Source organism: Marmota monax, unplaced genomic scaffold (genome assembly GCF_021218885.2).
Source record: "Marmota monax isolate L192 unplaced genomic scaffold, Marmota_monax_Labrador192_F-V1.1 WCK01_AAM20220418_F8-fsc00065, whole genome shotgun sequence".
NCBI lineage: Eukaryota > Metazoa > Chordata > Mammalia > Rodentia > Sciuridae > Marmota > Marmota monax.
The window spans coordinates 61,089-81,598 of record NW_026694038.1 but is presented as its reverse complement, the minus strand read 5'-3'; the positions used below and the strand labels follow the sequence as shown (position 1 = coordinate 81,598).

Below are 20,510 nucleotides of genomic sequence, written 5' to 3'. Positions count from 1 at the left end.
CATGTTTGTAGCACCACAATTCACAATAGCAAAGCTATGGAACCAGCCAAGGTGTCCATCAATAGATGAATGGATCAAGAAACTGTGGTTTATATAAATTATGGAGTTTTATTCAGCCATCAAGAATGAAAGTAGGTCATTTTCAGGAAAATGAATGGAACTAGAGACTATCATGTTAAAAAAATAAATCAAACTAAGAAAATCAAACACTGTATTTTCTCTCTCATATGGAGAAGCTAAAGACGAAAAAGGAAAAGATAAGTGGGTTGCAGGAATCTCATGAAGATCAAAGGGAGAGCAGTAGAATAGAGGAAATGTATTGTAAAGTAGAATATTGTTATATTGTGTGCTTATACAAAGATGGAACAACAAATACCACCATTATGTACAATTATAATGCACCCATTAAAAATATGGAAAATTGGGATATATGACTTCAAGATCTAAGGAAATTGAGATGTGCAAGAAAGTGGCATCCCAGGAAGTTTTAACAAAGGCAAAGAACTTGAAAGTAAATTATTCATTTTGGAAATACTTAACAGGGTAGTTTGAGTAAGAGAAAGAGAAAAAGAAAATGGAGAGATTTTGTAATGCAAGTGAGGGAACAATAAAGAATGGATGGAAATGAGATCAGAAACATCATAGGGTGCAAAAAGTTTAGGAAGAGTCCTAGAAGTCATGATAAAAAGACTGAAGTTTATTCAAGCTGTTAGAAAAAAAAAAAAAAAAAAAAAAAAAAAAACATCAGAGATGTGTAAAAAAATGAAGAGATAGGATCAGACTTTTATATACTTAAAGCAACTTCCATGGTCATTGTGAATGGATTAGGTAAGAGAAAAAGATAAACTTGGTTGAATGAGATATCATCACATACACTGTAGGAACATATTGAATTTTTGTGACGTTAGTGGTCAGGCTTGTGGACTGAAGCTTTTGTTGGAACTTATGTTCCCTCCCCACTTCTACCTTACACTCCATAGGTGCTGATCCCAAACACTCTTACAAATGCAAGCTAAGTATCATCTCAGAGTTGGTTTCTAGGATAATTCAACTTACAACACAAGTTTTGGAAAAGTACAGCCCCAGACCCATGTCCTTCCCTGTAATGTGATCATATCTGGTCTATTTTGCTTTAGTCCGGAAGGGAAGGAGAATGGGAAGAAGAAACAAAAAAGGAAGGAGAAGGCCTAATCAGTGTTCATTATCTGTCCCAGAGAGGAATCTATAGGGTATTCCTAATTGAAAAGAGGCCTTATAGTTCAAGTTTGGAAAAGGCTTGTTAAATTATAAGGCATCACTTCCTCATGATATGATGTGCACTTATGCATGCTCCAAAGTCTGTTATGGCCCTATAGAGATCAATCCTTCACCTTAAAACATAAAAACAACAAACAACGACAAACCCCAGAATCTCATCCCTTTAATCTCAATTTGAAAAGGTAAAAAAGAGCTAGGTGTATTCCAAAAGGTCTAATTTTGTCTTCCTCTGAACTCAATTATTAGTCAAATATTTATTAAGTATATCCCTGCACCATTCACTATACTAAATTCAAAATCTAGTCTAAACAATAATAAGCATAACAAGAAAAGTACTATTAAATATTTATAAAAATTCACTTTTCGCTGTAATTCTACCCTAAATGTCCATTGCAATTGTGAGTGATAATAACGACTTTGTAATAAGTACACCTATATCTTAAATTTTATTTAGTTCAATTAAGTACTTTCCAAAGCTTTCTTTCTTTCTTTCTTTCTTTCTTTCTTTCTTTCTTTCTTTCTTTCTTTCTTTCTTTCTTTCTTTCTTTCTTTCTTTCTTTCTTTCTTTCTTTCTTTCTTTCTTTCTTTCTTTCTTTCTTTCTTTCTTTCTTTCTTTCTTTCTTTCTTTCTTTCTTTCTTTCTTTCTTTCTTTCTTTCTTTCTTTCTTTCTTTCTTTCTTTCTTTCTTTCTAAAAAAAAATTTCCCAGGGGGGAAAATTCCCAACCAGTCACTCATAACTCAATTATGTGTTGTAGATTGCTTTAACTCTAAAGAGTACAAAGGACACACTTCAGCCCTTAGAGTCCCAAAATGTGTGGTTTCCTCCACAGAGGAGTTTGGATCTTTGCCGAGGGGCATTGAGCCAAGGCAAACTGAGGAGGTCTAAACACTGAGAAAGTACTACATCTTGACACTTGCTACTGTGGAGTACCTTTTAGCACTGGAATGATTTATATAAATTGGAATGGTGGATACCTACATAAACACCAATGGTTACCAATGCATGCATAACCCATTATGAATTGCACATTTTATAGAAATACAAAGAAATTTCAGTTATGTTGAAAATCTCTAATTGTATAATATATTAAATAATCATTTATTTCAATAACATCATAAGAGAAATTGGAATTTCATAAACATTTACTTTATTAAATATTAGCACATTTCAAGCATGGAAAACAGCCAAAGAGAGATTTACTTAAAATAGTCACTGAAGGGAAGTTACGCTATCAGAAGTTATTTTAAGCCATGATCTAATACACTCAGTTCAGATAAATGGTCTTTCTCTTCTACTCCCTGAAGGCAAAGAAGAGAACAAGATCAAATTCCCTTAAAAGTATTACTTCTTGCTATTATATTAAAAGACAGACATATTTGGAAAAATGCATTTTAAGTTATGCAGTATCTCTTAAAGCAAAACTGCAAAGTTAACTAAGAATTTTCTCTAATATCTTTTGGAAAAAAACTGTCATACTCCTTTAAGATATTTATGGACAATTAAGATATTACTTAATACCAATAACTGACTCTCCTAAGATTATGAAAAATTTTTTAAAATCTTGAAGGAAAAATACATCCTTAAGAACAATAGAGTGGAGCTATGACGGAGTGCAGGGTAAACTTTTCAAATTCTAGAGTATATTCAACTGTTTATTTTACCTTAGATTATCCAGGTTATAGGATAACTGTATTTTTTTAAACAAGGTAATCTTCTAAATTTTTAAGTGTTTGAAGTAAGAGAAGCTGAGAACAACTGTTGGCAGTACTTTAGCCCGCACTCTTTCTTCTAGAAGTACAGATTACATGAAATACCTACATTTATATTCAAAGATTCTTTATTTTTCAAGTCTGAGAATTCATAAGAAGTAGCACCTTTTCCCTTGGTGGACCCCAAAATATATAAAAGACCTACCTAAAAATTAAATGATTAAAAAGCAAAACCCATTGTTCTACTAGAGGGATTAGTTAAGCAATACTAATATAAATGAAGATAAATATTTTGCTAAGCAGATTAAAGCTGTGAGACCATATAATATTCAAATAACTGAGCAATTGATATTCAGCTATGAAGTGTATCTCATAATTGGAGGGTTAAATAAAACTGATAAATGGAACTGGTCATTGTAGATAAAAGCTATATGAAGATTCAAGGTCCTACGATAAAATGTAAATGACATTTTTTTGAATCAGAGTAATTCAATCTTTGGAATTATTGACATGAAACCTTGCAATGGCTCTGAGAATTTCTTTTGCAAAGCTTCTTAAAAAGAAGGTAAGTGACAAAGCCTCACTGATGGAGAACTGGTTGAGCATTATGTCTTAGCAATCACTCAAGTTCTGGTACATTTGGTATCTGTATCTACTTCCATAGATATTGATATCTGCTAGAGTATTATCTAATGTAATTGATAAGGTTTAAAATGTGGAATGGTTTCCTTTGAACATCACACTGAGAATTGAAAATGTAGGATTTGGTAGCAAATGCCTTTTGAATTTTGAATAACTAGTAGCTATTTTCTTTTTTTTTTAATTTTTAAAATCTAAACTAACTTTTCCTTTATTGAATATTCAACTTCATGATTGTACCTAGTAATGGGTTAATGTGATCTATGGATGCATACTTTGTAAAACGTTTAAATCATGTTAACCATATTTATATCCTCAAAGATTTATCTTTTCTTCATGTTGAAAACATTTAAAGTCCTTTCCTCTAGCTTTTGGAGATATACAGTATATTATTATTATTCATGGTAAACCTATCTTGCAATAGCACACCAGAATTTTCTAGTACTACCTAAATGTAACTTAGTATAAATTGATCAACTTTTCTAATACCTTCCTCCCTTCTATTCTCCCTAGATTTTGGTAATTACCATTCTATTCTTAACTTCTAGGTGATCACCTTTTTCAGATTCCATGTTTGAATGAGATATTGTGGTAGTATCTTTCTGTTTCTGGCCTATTTCACATAACCTAATGATCTGCAGTTCTATCCCTATTGTTGCTGAATATTTTCTGTTATCTTATGTATACTGGTTTTCTTCATCCTTGCATCAGTTGATGGACTGACACGTTGTTTCCATTTCTTAGTTATTTTGAATAGTGCTGCAATTTATATGGGTGTGCTGTGTCTCTTTGAAATACTGATTCCATTTTTTTCAAATATATATCCAGTGGTGGGAAAGCAGGATTAAACAGTAGTCGTCATCGTCCTCCTCCCCCTCCCCCTCCCCTCCCCTCCCTCCCCTCCCTCCCCTCCCCTCCCCCTCCCCCCCCTCCCCTCCCTCCCCTCCCCTCCCCCTCCCCCTCCTCCTCCTCCTCCCCCCCCTTTTGTGGAAGCTCTATACTATTTTCCACAGTTGCTGTACTAATTTACATTCTTACCAAGACCATACAAGTTTGCCCCTTACTCCTCATCCTCACCATCACTTGGGGTCTTACCTTACTAGAGTGAGGTGGTATCTCACTGTGGTTTTGATTGTTATCCATAGCTACCCTACCATGTGACAGCACAACAGAACTTCTTACCATTACCTAAAAGTAACTTAGTACCCATGATCAGCTTTCCTCTGCGCTACTCTCCCTGCTTTTGGTAACCACCATTCTACTTTCAGTTTCTAGGTGATCACCACCTCCAGAGTCCCACATCTGAATCCCTGAGGATTAGTTGATATTGAATATTTTTAATAAACTTGCTGGTCATTTGTATGTTTTCTCTTGAGAAATGTTTGTTTAGGTCTATTGTCCATTTTTAAACCAAGTTATTCTATTTTTTATGTCATTCAGTTTTTTAAGTTCTTTATATAATTTGGGTATGTTCCTTATCAGATATTTAGTTTGCAAATACTTCCATTTTGTATATCTCCTCTGATAATTATTTCATTTGTTGTACATAAACTTTTAAAATTTTATGTAGTTCCATTTGTCTATGTTTGCTTTTGTTCCCTGTGCTTTTGGGGTCCAATCCATTTCAAAGACCTAAAGTATTTCCCCTGGGTTTCCTCTAGTGGTTTCATTGTTTCAAGTCTTACATTAAAGTCTTCAATCCTTTTTGAGTTTATTTTTGTGACTAGTGAGAGATAGGGTCTAGTTTAATTTTTCTGCATGGATATCCATTTCCCTAGCCCCATTCATTGAAAAGACTTTCATTAACCCATTGGGTATTATTTGCACCTTTGTTGGAAATCAGATGTCTGTACATGTGTGGGTTTACTACTGTGCTCTCTATTCTTTCATTGGGCTATATGTCTGTTTTTATCCCAATGCCATGTTTTTGTGAAGACTACAGTTTGTAGCATTTTTGCCTCCAGCTTGGTTCTTTCATGGTCAGAAAAGACACTTTATATGATTTCAATTTCTCAGAATTTGTTGAGTTAAATCATATGCCTACCATATGGTTTATCCAGAGGAATGTTACATGTACTGATGAGAATAGGTATTCTACAGGTGTTAGATGAAATGTCATGTAGATATCTGTTAGATATTTGGTCTAGGGTACAATTAACTCTGCTGTTTCTTTGCTGATTTCCTGTCCAGAAGATCTGTCTATTGCTGCAAGTGGAATAGTGAAGTTTCCAATTATTACTGTTTTGGAGTATATCTCTCCTTTTAGGTCTATTTCGATTTGCTTTGTTATGTGGGTACTCTGATATTGGTGTATGTATATTAATTTCAATTCTAATAATTTAGAATTATTATTTCTTGTGTTGAATTGACCCCTTTATCATGACATAGTGACCTTTCTTGACTAACTTAACTACTTTTATTTTAAAGTCTATTATATCTGATATAAATATGGCTATTCCTTCTTTTTTTGAATTCTATTTGATTAGAATATTTTATTCTGTCCCTTTAGTTTCAGTCTATTTGTGTCCTCAGAGGCGAACTGAGTTCCTTATAAGCAGTATCAGTTGGGTCTTGTTTTTGGTCCTTTCAGTCATGTTATGGTATGTAATTTATGTATGTATGTATTTTTGGTACCAGGGATTAAACCCAGGGGTGCTTAACCACTGAGTGACATGCCCAGCCCGTTTTATTTTTTATTTTGAGACAGGCTCTCACTAAGTTGCTGAGGCTGGCTTTAAACTTGCAATCCTTCTGCCTCGGCTCCCTGAGCCACTGTGATTATAGGGGTGCACCACTGTGCCTGGCCTACGTTTTTATATTGGAGAATTAAATGCATTTATGTTTAAGGTAATTATATTTCTAGTTTTATTGCAGTTTCTTTCTCTCTTTTTTTTCCTTCCTCTTTTACAGTCTTCCTTTGTGGTTAAGTGATTTACTCTAGCAGTGTGCTTTGATTTCTTGCTTATTATTTTTGGTTTGTCTGTAATAATTTTTGTTTTGTGGTTACCATGGGGCTTATAAAAACCTTCTTTGATTATAATGAGCTATTTTAAAATGATAGCAACTTAACATGATCATAAAGTGAGGAAATACAACAAGAAATGAAATAGAAAATATACTAAAACAAAATCTGCACTTGCATGCCATTCCTCTATACATTTTGAATTTTTTGATGTCTAATTTTCATTTGGTATATTGCCTATCTCTTCATGTATTTTTTAATTGTTTTGTTTTTAGGATTAATTATTAATATAAAAGAATTTTCCCACCATGTTTACGATACCAGAGCATTTTGAATTTGTCTTTATATTTACTCTTGCAGTGAATTTGTTCCTTCTCATATTTTCTTATTTATTACTGCCTCTTAATTTTAGTTCTTTCAGTTAGAAGAACCCCCTTTAGTATGACTGAGATATGACATCTCAGCTTTTGCTTAGGAATGTCTTTATTTCTCCTTCATTCCTAAAAAAAAAAAAAAAAAAAAAAAAAAGTTTTGCTGGGCATAGTATTCTTGGTAAGCAGTTTTTTGTTGTTGTTGTTGTTGTTGTTGTTTTTCTATCAGTACTGTGAAAATTTCATGCCACTCTTGGTCTGTAAGATTCTGTTCAGAAGTCTGCTGTTGGATAACCTGGGACACTCTTATGTGTTATTTGTTTCTTCATTTGCTGCCTTGAGAATCTTCTCTTCATCTTTCACCTTTAATAACCTGATTATAATACATCTTGGCACAGAACTGGTTGTGCTAAATTAGAATAGTGACATTTGACCTTCTTTTACCAGGATACTTGTATCCTTCTCTAGACCTGAGGATGGTTTTTATTATTATGTCTTAGAATAAACTTTTTTAAAATTTTATTTTATTTTTTTACACAAATGGAGCACAACTTTTCATTTCTCTGGTTGTACATGATGTAGAGTCATACCATTTGTGCAACCATACCTATACATAGGGTAATAATGCTCCAAATTGGGAGTTAAGTAATAAAGATAGTTCCTTCACTGCCACAGTTCATGCTAAACTAGGTTCCACTTGCATCTCATAGCCACAGGAACCTTTGCAGTCAGGTGAGCTAGAGGAGGCCAATGCCCCAAGCCCATTCCAAGGCTGGAACTGATATAGGCCAAAAATTCAGCCCATTCTACTGTCATGTAGGTCTCCTCCTAATGTCAGAGCAGGTCTAGATGCTCTGTCTTTGACTTGTGGCATGGCCATGGGGCCTTTGAATTCTACCCCTAGGTTTCATTGCAGTGGAATCAGATAAGATAAAATCCTGGTTTGATTGTTACACACTGTATACATGCATTGAAATAACATACCATAGCATATAAATACATATCATCATTATTTGTGAATTAAATTTTTAAAAAATTCTGTTTAAATCCTCCCAGAACACCTGTTCCCTGCCAGACAGACTCATAGAACTCATTCAGTGAGGATTTTAAGATGCTGTCTGGAATAGAAGTTCAATAGATGGGTACCACATGTCTCCTCCTGACATTGGGGTTCCTCTAGAGGCTGTGGTGGTTTTGATGTCCTATTTCCTAGTAGTAGTTTTCATGTCCTGCTTGAAATCCTGTGGTGGTTTTGATGTCCTGCTTCCTGGTAGCTTGAGTCTTGATCCTCTTTCTATTGCCCAAGGTAGGGCAAGGGGTGGTGGAAACAGTCAGCCACCTGGCTAATGCAGTTCCATCACCTATGACAATTGTTACTGGCCTGGGCATGGGGATCATGGGGCTTTGCTTGGCACTGGGTTTTGCTATAATAGATTTGGTACTGGCTTTCAAGTCCAAGGCCTGGACTTAATTCTTTCCCCTTTTCCCAAGCATGTAGTGTCTCTTTTCACACTTTTTGAAGTTATATGGGAAGGGTGACACTGGCAACTCTTCCCTTCCTACCTACCGCCATGTATCTTTTCTTATTTTCCTAAAACCAGGCACTATGAACTCTCATTGGTGTTTCTTGTCTCTTGTAAAGATAGTGTAGTGGGCAGATAGCTGTCCAAACTGCTATGTCAATGAGGTGATTATTGCTTAAGCATCTGGTTCTGTCTTTGTGCATTTATATTTAGTGGTAAGACTGTTCTTAAGCAGTGCAGAGTTGGGGCATTATAGACGTCATTATCTAGGAGTGACTGGGCCTTAAGAGAAACTTGTACAGGTGTAAAATGAAGTGTGCAGAGGAAAGTATGGTATTAAAATGCTACCACAGCCACACTGTAAAGTGGAGCTATGCTTATTTATTATTTAAAAGTTAGTAAAAATACAAGTTTATAATTACTGTTAGTATAAATGTTCACTCTTGATGAATAGCTCACTTGCTATTTCTTAATCCAAAATTTTGCATTATATAAGTTCACATTTACACACTTTGATTCCTTTCATTTATAATTTCAATGGTTTTGGTATTATTCTCATCTACTCTTAATAAAGAACATGCATGTGAACTTAAATCCACAAAAAATCAAAATGTATTTTGAGTCATTTTTTTAATGTATTGTGTTCTTCTTGATACATAAAGGACCTACTGCATTTGACACTAAATCACTTAATACAAAGCAGAAGAGCACAGATAAAATTAAAATAATCTAATCAACTATATATAAATAAACTGACCTTCTTAAAATTTTTGTTTAAGTCAACCAGACTGAGCAGGAAAATGTGGTCCTTGGCTCCCAGAAGCAGCTTACCCCTCTCTTCATCTAACAGAATAGTCTGGAAATCCAGCCCTTCTGATGAACCCAAAAATGGAATGCAGCTATTTGACAGCAGCAAATCTATGGGAAAAAATGAAAGAAAAAAATTTTATTAGGCAAAACATTTACTTCTCTCTCTCTCTCTCCTTTCTCTCTCTCTCTGTGTGTGCAAATACATGTATATAACATGAAAGTTCCAATTAAAATACTTACAAATAATTACAGTTTTTAATATATACTCATTTAGAAATAAGTGAGATGTATGATATTTTTATTTTATCAATACCTTTTTATGTATAATTATATGATATTCAGCACCATATTAAAATGTAGATCAAATATATAAACACAAAACAATTAAATGCAAAATAGTTTAAACCTATTCTCATTTTCTTGAATTACAATTTAAAATATCTACCTATAAGAATATTTGAAACTTGATAAAATTGATACATACAAAGCAGGGATCAAACTATGTCACAAATCTTAACATTTCGTTCCTTTTTACATTTTAAAATAGACCTGATTTATTAGAGCATTTTAAAATTAACAGTGACATTGATTGAAAGAAACAGATTTACATTTATTTCCTGCCCCAACACATATATGGCCTCCCCATTATCAACATCTTCCACTATAGTGGCACATTTCTTACAATCAATGAGCCTACATTAGCATCATTATCACTCAAGGTATATAGTTTAGGGTTCAATCTTGATATTGTACATCTTATAGGTTTGGATAAATGTATAATGGCATGTATCTATCATCATAGTATATCCTGAAAGTCTTGTGTGCTTCTGTGCTCTCCCTATTCATCCTTCTCGCCTGCCCCCAATCATTCATCTTTTTCATGTCTCCATAGTTTTGTCTTATCAGAATGTCATATAATTGGAATTGTACAGTATGCTGCCATTTCCTACTGGCTTCTTTTACTCAGTAATATGCATTTCAGCTTCCTCTGTGTCTTCTTGGGTCACTGTCTAATATCTTTTACTGTGGACTAATATCCCTTTGTCTGGATCAGCGAGTTTAATTATCCATTCACTTTTTGAAGGACATTTCTATTGCTTTCAAGTTTTGGCAATTATGAATAAAGCTGCTATAAACATCTGTATGTGGGACAGTTGTAAACACAAGTCTTCAACTTTTGGAGGTAAAAACCAAGAAGTCTGATTGATGGATCACATGTTTAGTTTTATGAGAAGCTGCCCACTGGCTTCTAAGATCCCAGTACCATTTTCATTTACACCAATGATTGAGTGTTCTAATTGCTCCATATCTTCATCTGCACCCATGTTGTCAGTGTTCTCGATTTTGGCCATTTTAATAAGTATATAGTGATAACTTACTGTTGTTTCAAATTTGCATTTACTTGGTTACATAACGTATAGAGTGACTTCTTTTCTTTTTTTTTTTTTTTTCAGGACAAATATCTACTACAATTTAATGGAGTGAAGAATGACCTTTTCAATTAATGTTGATGGATCAATTGAATATCTAGGGGGAAAGAGTAGCTGTTTTTTTTTTTTTTATTGGTTGTTCAAAACAATATAAAGCTCTTGACATATCATATTTCATACATTAGATTCAAGTTGGTTATGAACTCCCAATTTTACCCCAAATACAGATTGCAGAATCACATCGGTTACACATCCACATTTTTACATAATGCCCTATTAGTAACTGTTGTATTCTGCTACCTTTCCTATCCTCTACCATCCCCCCTCCCTCCCCTCCCATCTTCTCTCTCTACCCCATCCACTGTAATTCATATCTCTCCTTGTTTATTTTCCCATTCCCCTCACAACCTCTTATATGTAATTTTGTATAACAATGAAGGTCTCCCTCCATTACCATGCAATTTCCTTTTTCTCTCCCTTTCCATCCCACCTCATGTATCTGTTTAATGTTAATCTTTTCTTCCTGCTCTTCCTCCCTGCTCTGTTCTTAGTTGCTCTCATTATATCAAAGAAGACATTTGGTATTTGTTTTTTTAGGGATTGGCTAGCTTCACTAAGCATAATCTGCCCTAGTGCCATCCATTTCCCTGCAAATTCTATGATTTTGTCATTTTTTAGTGCTGCGTAATACTCCATGGTGTATAAATGCCACATTTTTTTTATCCATTCATCTATTGAAGGGCATCTGGGTTGGTTCCACAGTCTAGCAATTGTGAATTGTGCTGCTATGAACATCGATGTAGCAGTATCCCTGTAGTACGCTCTTTTAAGGTCTTCAGGGAAAAGTCCAAGAAGGGCAATAGCTGGGTCAAATGGTGGTTCCATTCCCAGCTTTCCCAGGAATCTCCATACTGCTTTCCAGATTGGCCGCACCAGTTTGCAGTCCCACCAGCAATGTACAAGAGTACCCTTTTCCCCACATCCTCTCCAGCACTTGTTGTTGTTTGACTTCATAATGGCTGCCAATCTTACTGGAGTGAGATGGTATCTTAGGGTGGTTTTGATTTGCATTTCTCTGACTGCTAGAGATGGTGAGCATTTTTTCATGTACTTGTTGATTGATTGTATGTCCTCCTCTGAGAAGTGTCTGTTCAGGTCCTTGGCCCATTTGTTGATTGGGTTATTTGTTTTCTTATTGTTTAATTTTTTGAGTTCTTTGTATACTCTGGATATTAGGGCTCTATCTGAAGTGTGAGGAGTAAAAATTTGTTCCCATGCTGTAGGCTCCCTATTTACCTCTTTTATTGTTTCTCTTGCTGAGAGAAAACTTTTCAGTTTAAGTAAGTCCCATTTGTTGATTTTTGTTATCAACTTTTGTGCTATGGGTGTCCTATTAAGGAATTTGGAGCCCGACCCTACAATATGTAGATCGGAGCCAACTTTTTCTTCTATCAGACGCAGAGTCTCTGATTTGATATCTAGCTCCTTAATCCACTTTGAGTTAACTTTTGTGCATGGCGAGAGGAGGGGATTCAGTTTCATTTTGTTGCATATGGATTTCCAGTTTTCCCAGCACCATTTGTTGAAGATGCTATCCTCCATCCATTGCATGCTTTTAGCTCCTTTATCAAATATAAGATAGTTGTAGCTTTGTGGATTAGTCTCTGTGTCCTCTATTCTGTACCATTGGTCCACCCTCCTGTTTTGGTACCAGTACCATGCTGTTTTTGTTACTATTGCTCTGTAATATAGTTTTAAGTCTGGTATCGCTATACCGCCTGATTTGCACTTCCTGCTTAGAATTGCTTTTGCTATTCTGGGTCTTTTATTTTTCCATATGAATTTCATGATTGCTTTATCCATTTCTACAAGAAATGCTGTTGGGATTTTGATTGGCATTGCATTAAACCTATAGAGAACTTTTGGTAATATCGCCATTTTGATGATGTTAGTTCTCCCTATCCATGAACAGGGTATATTTTTCCATCTTCTAAGATCTTCTTCTACTTCTCTTTTTTCATAGTATAAATCTTTCACCTCTTTTGTTAGGTTGATTCCCAAGTATTTTATTTTTTTTGAGGATATTGTGAATGGAGTGTTTTTCCTCATTTCCGTTTCAGAAGTTTTGTCGCTGATATACAGAAATGCCTTTGATTTATGTGTGTTGATTTTATATCCTGCCACTTTGCTGAATTCATTTATTAGTTCTAGTAGTTTTTTTGTACACCCTTTTGGGTCTGCTAGGTATAGAATCATGTCATCTGCAAACAGTGATAATTTAAGTTCTTCCTTTCCTATTTTTATGCCTTTAATTTCTTTCGTCTGTCTAATTGCTCTGGCCAGTGTTTCGAGAACTATATTGAATAGAAGTGGTGATAGAGGGCATCCCTGTCTTGTTCCAGATTTTAGGGGGAATGCCTTCAATTTTTCTCCATTGAGAATGATGCTAGCCTGGGGCTTAGCATAGATAGCTTTTACAATGTCGAGGTAAGTTCCTGTTATCCCTAGTTTTTCTAATGTTTTGAACATAAAGGGATGCTGTACTTTGTCGAATGCTTTTTCTGCGTCTATTGAGATGATCATATGGTTCTTATTTTTAAGTCTATTGATGTGGTGAATAACATTTATTGATTTCCGTATATTGAACCATCCTTGCATCCCAGGGATGAATCCTACTTGATCATGGTGCACAATTTTTTTGATGTGCCTTTGTATCCGATTCGCCAGAATTTTATTGAGGATTTTTGCATCTAGGTTCATCAGAGATATTGGTCTGTAGTTTTCTTTCTTTGAGGTGTCTTTGTCTGGTTTCGGAATCAGGGTGATGTTGGCCTCATAGAATGAATTTGGCAGAGTTCCTTCTTTTTCTATTTCCTGAAATAACTTGAAAAGTATTGGTATTAATTCTTCCTTAAAGGTTTTGTAAAACTGTGCTGTATACCCATCCGGTCCTGGGCTTTTCTTGGTTGGAAGTCTTTTGATTGCTTCTTCTATTTCATCTATTGTTATTGGTCTGTTTAAGTTGCGAGTATCCTACTGACTCAGTCTGGGCAAATCATATGACTTAAGGAATTTATTGATGTCTTCACTATCTTCTATTTTATTGGAATATAGGTTTTCAAAATAATTTCTAATTGTCTTCTGTATTTCTGTAGTGTCTGTTGTGATATTGCCTTTTTCATCCCGTATGTTAGTGATTTGAGTTCTCTCTCTTCTTCTCTTCGTTAGCCTGGCTAAGGGTCTGTCAATCTTATTTATTTTTTCAAAGAACCAACTTTTAGTTTTGTTAATTTTTTCAATAGTTTCTTTTGTTTCAATTTCATTGATTTCCGCTCTGATTTTAATTATTTCTTATTTTCTGCTACATTTGCTGTTGTTTTGCTCTTCCTTTTCTAAGGCTTTGACATGAAGTGTGAGCTCATTTGTTGGTTTTTCCTTTTTTTGAGGAATGACCTCCAAGAGATGAATTTCCCTCTTAAAACTGCTTTCATTGTGTCCCATAGATTCCGATATGTTGTGTCTGTATTTTCATTTATCTCTAAGAATTTTTTGATTTCCTCCTTTATGTCTTCTGTAACCCATTGATCATTCAGTAACATATTGTTCATTTTCCATGTGATGTAGGATTTTTCCTTCCTTCTTTTATCATTGATTTCCAGTTTCATTCCATTATGATCAGATAAAATGCATGGTATTATCTCCACCCCTGTATATTTACTGAGGGTTGCCCTATGGCATAATATATGGTCTATTTTTGAGGAGGATCCATGTGCTGCTGAGAAAAAAGTATATCCACTTGATGATGGTTGATATATTCTATATATGTCAGTTAAGTCTAGGTTGTTGATTGTGATATTGAGTTCTATAGTTTCTTTATTCAGCTTTTGTTTGGAGGATCTGTCCAATTGTGAGAGAGGTGTGTTGAAGTCACCCATAATTATTGTGTTGTGGTCTATTTGATTCTTGAACTTGAGGAGAATTTGTTTTATGAATGTCGCAGCACCATTATTTGGTGCATAAATATTGATAATTGTTATGTCTTGTTGGTGAATGGTTCCTTTTAACAGTATATAATGTCCTTCCTTATCCCTTTTGATTAATTTAGTCTTGAAGTCAATTTTATTCGATATGAGGATGGCCACCCCTGCTTGCTTATGAGGACCGTGTGCGTGGTATATTTTTTCCCAGCCTTTCACCTTCAGCCTGTGTATGTCTTTTCCAATCAGATGTGTCTCCTGGAGGCAGCATATTGTTGGATTTGTTTTTTTAATCCATGTTATCAGCCTATGTCGCTTTATTGGAGAGTTTAAGCCATTAATGTTTAGAGTTATTATTGATATATGGTTTGTACTTCCAGCCATGTTTGATTATTTATCTTCTTCTTTTTTTTTTTTAATTTAGTTTTTTTCTCCATGGTTAGCTTTCCCCCCGCCCTCCGTCTTTATAGAGGCACTTCCCACTGATGGTTTTGGTTATTGTTTTTCATTTCTTCCTCGTGTAGTGTTTTGCTCAAGATGCTTTGCAATGCTGGTTTTCTGGCTGCAAATTCTTTTAGCTTTTGTTTATCATGAAAGATTTTTATTTCGTTATCGTACCTGAAGCTTAATTTTGCTGGATACAGAATTTTTGGTTGGCATCCATTGTCTTTCAGTGTTTGAAATACGTTGTTCCAGGATCTTCTCGCTTTCAGCGTCTGTGATGAAAAATCTGTTGTTAACCTTATTGGTTTACCCCTGAATGTAATCTGCCTCCTTTCTCTTGTAGCTTTTAGTATTTTCTCTTTGTTCTGTATATTGGATATCTTCATAACAATGTGTCTTGGCATTGGTCTACTGTGATTTTGTGTGCTCGGTGTCCTGTATGCATCTACAATTTGTATATCCGTTTCCTTTTTTATTTCTGGAAAGTTTTCTGTAATTATTTCTTTCAGCAGGTTACTCATTCCCTTGGTTTGAATCTCTGTACCTTCTTCTATCCTGATGACTCGTAGGTTTGGTTTCTTTATGTTATCCCATATCTCTTGGATGTTTTTCTCATGGTGGTTTTTAACCATCCTTTCTGAGTTGGCTAGGCTCTTTTCAAGATGATATATTTTGTCTTCATTATCTGATGTTCTGGCTTCTACTTGCTCCACTCTGTTAGTGACACTCTCAATTGAGTTTTTAATTTGGTTTATCGTTTCCTTCATTTCTAGAATTATTGTTTGGTTTTTTTTTTTATAATCTCAATCTCCTGATAAAGATGTTTAACTTCTTCTTTTATCTGTCTATGTAATTCATTTTCAAAGTGTTCTTTCACTGTTTGGATTTGCTGTCTTATATCTTCTTTAAGGTTCCATTCCATCTGTCTAAGGTATTCCTTGAGTTCTTTATATGACCATTTTTCTGCTGACTCTAGGTCCTCCTGAATATTTGGGCTGTCCTTCATTGTTTGTACTCCTTTTCTTCCTTGCTTTTTTATGCTGCTCATGTTACTTCTTGTTCTGTTTGACTGCTGAGTTACTGTTTACTCTTATAGATTTATTTGATGCTTGAGAGGAAAGATATTAGAAGGGAAGGGAAGAAGTCACTAAAGAGAATGAGAGTAGGCAGGTAGAATTCAAGGAAGGGGGAATAAGAAAATTGAAAAGAAATGAAAAGACAAAAGAAACAAGAATAACAAAGATTAGATAATAAAGAAAGAAAGAAAAGACGAAAAAAATTTTTAACAAAAATAATAGCGATAATAAAAAAATGAAAATTAAAATTTAAAAAAAATAATAATAATAAAATAAAAAAAATTAAAAAAATAGAAACATTGAAAAAAGTTAAAGAACAACAACAAATAAAAATTGAAAATGAAAGAAAAAGAAGAAAAAAAGAAAAAGAAAAAGAAAAGAAAAAAAATGATAATAATAATAATAATAATAATAAATGCAGTCCTAGAGTTCTATTAACTTCTCTTCCAGTAGGTGGACCTGTGCCCACTGGGCCAAGCTTCTCCTCTCAATAGGTGGGAACCATTCACTGTGCAGCAGCTCTTTCTCCTAGACTGGGCGGGTCTCCAATCCTGAGTGTCTAGGGCCTTGTCTTGTGTTTCCTCAAGCCAGGCCGTGCTCACCTGTGGCGCTCACCACAATACTGGCTACACGCCAGGTCTGCTGCTCCTGGGAGCCCTGTTTTCATGAACACCTGGGCTCACTCTCCCTGTTTGCCTCCCTCAGACCCTAAGTTTGTAGAGCTTGGGGCTGAGATCCCCCAGCGAATTTGCTTGCCCTCCTGTAGCCACGCCCCCGGTAGCTGGTGCAAGAGACCTCAGTTGTCAGCACTGGTGGGAGCGGTAGCCGGGAGTTCCGCGCCGCGAGTCCCGCGCCACTCCTGATTCCCTCGGTCTGGTTATTGCGTTCACAGGAGAGCTGGGAGTGGCCCTTAAGTTTTCCCTGCTGTGTGGAGAGAGATGACTAGGGGATTACACACCTGTCGCGCTGGTTTCAATGCAGTTATCTCCTCCGCCCGTGACGCCATTTCTCTGCCATGGTGGTATCCCTTGCAAATGGTGAACATTTGTTCCCTTTGCCGGGTGACCAATGCAACGGGTGGGTCCTGACTGTCTCTCCCAATCCCCATTTCAGTCCTGTGGCCACTGCCTATGAAGGCTCTGTTGGCTTTTACCTCTGTAAGTTCCTAAGGGCCGGCCAATTATTTCAGCGGGATCGTTAGTGCTGAGTCACACGAAGCAGGCGAACCGGAGCTTAATTGCCTCCGATTCGAGCTCTGTGTGTGTGTTCTGAGGGGCCCAGCCTGTACACCCCAGATCCACGTCAGCTCAGCATTGCCTAGTGATCCTGAGCAAACAGCGTTTAGACAGTTTACAGCTCCCTATGCCCGCGCAGTTGAAGATGTCAGAGACTTGATCTCTCTGCGCCTGCCACCATGTTACATCTCTTCAGTGATATTCATGTTGCCCTTACAGCTTCCTGGTATAAGCAAGTTCTTGGGATTATACAAACTGCTGCTTCTGTTTCCAGTCCAGATTTCTAGAAATGAAACCCTGCCGCCGTCGCCTCCGTCTCTGGGCTGCGCTCACAAGCGCCGCGCTTGTCTGCGACCATAGCAGAGCCGCCCTGGCCTCCGCAGCTCTTCAGCCCGGTGCCCGGCCCCAGGGGCCCAAGCGGCTGCTGCCGCGGCTCTCCGTCCCCTCCTCCGGAGCACGGGTCCCCTGGCAGGGGGGTGCAGAACGACCCAAGAGCAGGCTCTGCCCGAAGGTGCAGCGGCGAACAGGCCACTGAGACGCTCGAGGCTGCAGTCCAGCCTTCGGAGGACAGGGCTCGGCACGCAGCCCAGCTCCAACCTCTAGGTGCGGCTGCCGGACAGTGTATACAGAGCCATCAAGACAGCAAGCAGAAAGCAAATGGCGGCTCCCGCGGAGTGGATTTTCGGCACAGAAACCACAGCCCCGCCAACAATCCCAATCCACAAACTCTCCCTGTATAAAAAATATTCAAAAAAAAGAAGAAGAAAAAAAAAAGGCGGGGCGCACTGAGCTTTCTTTGCCTCGGGTACTTACAATCCACTGCTGATTACACATTCAGCTTCTCCGCCCGGAGCGAAGCGAAAGAGGAAGCAGATGGGAGCAAAGCGCCCGCGGCTCTGAGCAGCCAAGCGTCTCTTTTTCGATTTCTTTGTTCTTCCTGCTCCTTGGCAAAGTGGTCCACTACAGATTTAAGGTGAAAGGAGCTCTAACAGACTGTGCAAAATCTCTATTAAAGCCGCTGCTTTGAGCACCACGCTCAGCACTTCAGCAACCCCCGTACGCAGCGGCCATCTTCATACCAAAGAGTCCAGTGACTTCTTTTCATATGCTTTTTTTTTTTACTGTCTATATCTTCTTTGGTGAAGTGTCTGGTAAGGTCTTCGACCCATTTAAAAATGTTGTTGTTTCTTATTGTGAGTTTTAATGTCTTTGCATATTTTGTATCACAGTACCTTATCATATATGTCTTTGGAAAATATTCTCTTGCAGTTTATGGCTTATTATTTTTGCTTTCTGTTTTTGATAGTATTTAGATTGATTTCTGTGATTAATGGATTATACTATCACTATTTTAAATGTGCAGAAAGAAAATGTAAATAAGGTGATTCCGACCAAATGGAGTCTGAGACATACTCTTGATCTAGCAATGGCATCAGAAGTTTTAAGCTGAAAATAACCTTGAAATCAATTAATACAAATTAATGATTTTATAAGTGAAGATATATAATGTTGGTGAGTTGAAGTCATATGCTCTAAAGAAAAATAATGGTGTGCTGTCAAAGCTGATAAGTGAATTCGAGTTCCTAGTTTTCATTTCATTGATGTCTCTCCAAATTCTTTATTTTTAATTGTAACAAACAGATACTCTAAGGAACCCAAATCTTTTCAACAGGTTTTTTTTTTCACTTCAAATACTTAACAATAATCTCTAATTTTCTACAACTAGAATATTGAATGTTGACAAGATAATAATATTGCTCATTACTTTATTAAATTCTATCATATGTTATGAGTTTAACACCAAATCATTGGTTTAAAATAATTCATGTTAATTGATGATAAATATAAAAGAGATAATATCTCAAAAATAGACATGAAGATACTTCTTAAAAGTATGGAAATTTCAACCTCTGTAAAATAGGCAGAACTCTTAATCTCTTAAATATAGGGTATATATATTCTATCCCTCAACTACAGGATTTATTATTATTTCATAGTTTGGAGGATTTTCTCTTCTATTTTATGCATAACTATTATTCCTTTTAGTTTCTAAGCTAGATTCATCTTAGTTTTGACAAACCAAAAGGCAGTGGGCTGGAGTAAGTACTGTATGAAATCTCTTGGTTCCATTATTTTCTTCTCAGTTCTACTTACAACCATATGGAGTATTTGTTGGATATTAGCCTTTCACAAATAGGATAATTGCATTTGGAGCTACTAATATATTATAGCATTATGTCTTTGGTCTGAAATGATTAAAGTTGTATTTAGTTTAAGAAAATTAATTATAATAGAGCTCTGGGTTCCTTCCAGTGTATACAAAACGTTCCATAAACGTTAAAAGATATTATGAAAATAAAACACATCATATGAGAAATAAATTCTAACAGAAGTACAAATGCTCCTCATGAATCTTCCTTTCATCCAGCATATCCCTGCTGTTCACACCACCCATCTGGCCTTGTCAGGCTTCAGTGCTTTAGGGTTACCCAAAGCAGATGCTCCTGATGTACCACCAGAATTCAGTACAGCCTAATGCTGCAAAGATATGTCTGTGTCATTCACTTCGTGGTATTTCATCACATGGGAAAGGCCATCAACTCACACTGTTACCAATAGAAAGGGGAGTATAGTACAAAGATATTTGAAGAGATCATAGTCACATAACTTTTATTACAATGCATTGTTATAATTGTTCTATTATTACTTGTTGTTAATCTCTTACTGTTCCTGTTTTATGAATTAAAGTTTATCATAGCTGTATATCTCTAGAATGAAATACCAGGTATAGATAATTCATTATTTTCCTCAATTTCAGGGACTTGGGGTTTTTGGCAAGTATTCCATATGGATAAGGGAGTTGATTGCATATCTCCTACTCTTGAGTGTTTGTACAAGGCGAAGACCATGTCTTGTTATCTTTGAATTCCCAGCACCTCACTCAGAATTTCAGACAAATTAAGCACTTAATGAATAGTTGTGGAACTGAAGAAATTCAGTGTGTTGAAACATGGAGAATACGTGGGGGAGGTGAGAAGTGAGACTAGACATAAGGCGACTTGCAGATAACCAGGGC

General features: G+C 36.2%; 1 protein-coding gene across 1 annotated transcript in view; it reads right to left on the bottom strand.

Annotated features, from left to right (window-relative positions):
- Positions 1-20,510, bottom strand: part of Sema3d (semaphorin 3D) — a 173,456-nt gene that overhangs the window by 97,957 nt on the left and 54,989 nt on the right. The window contains exon 3 of the mRNA XM_046464198.2: positions 9,220-9,380. Within this exon, the coding sequence (XP_046320154.1) occupies positions 9,220-9,380 (161 nt within the window). The remainder of the gene's footprint in view (positions 1-9,219; positions 9,381-20,510) is intronic.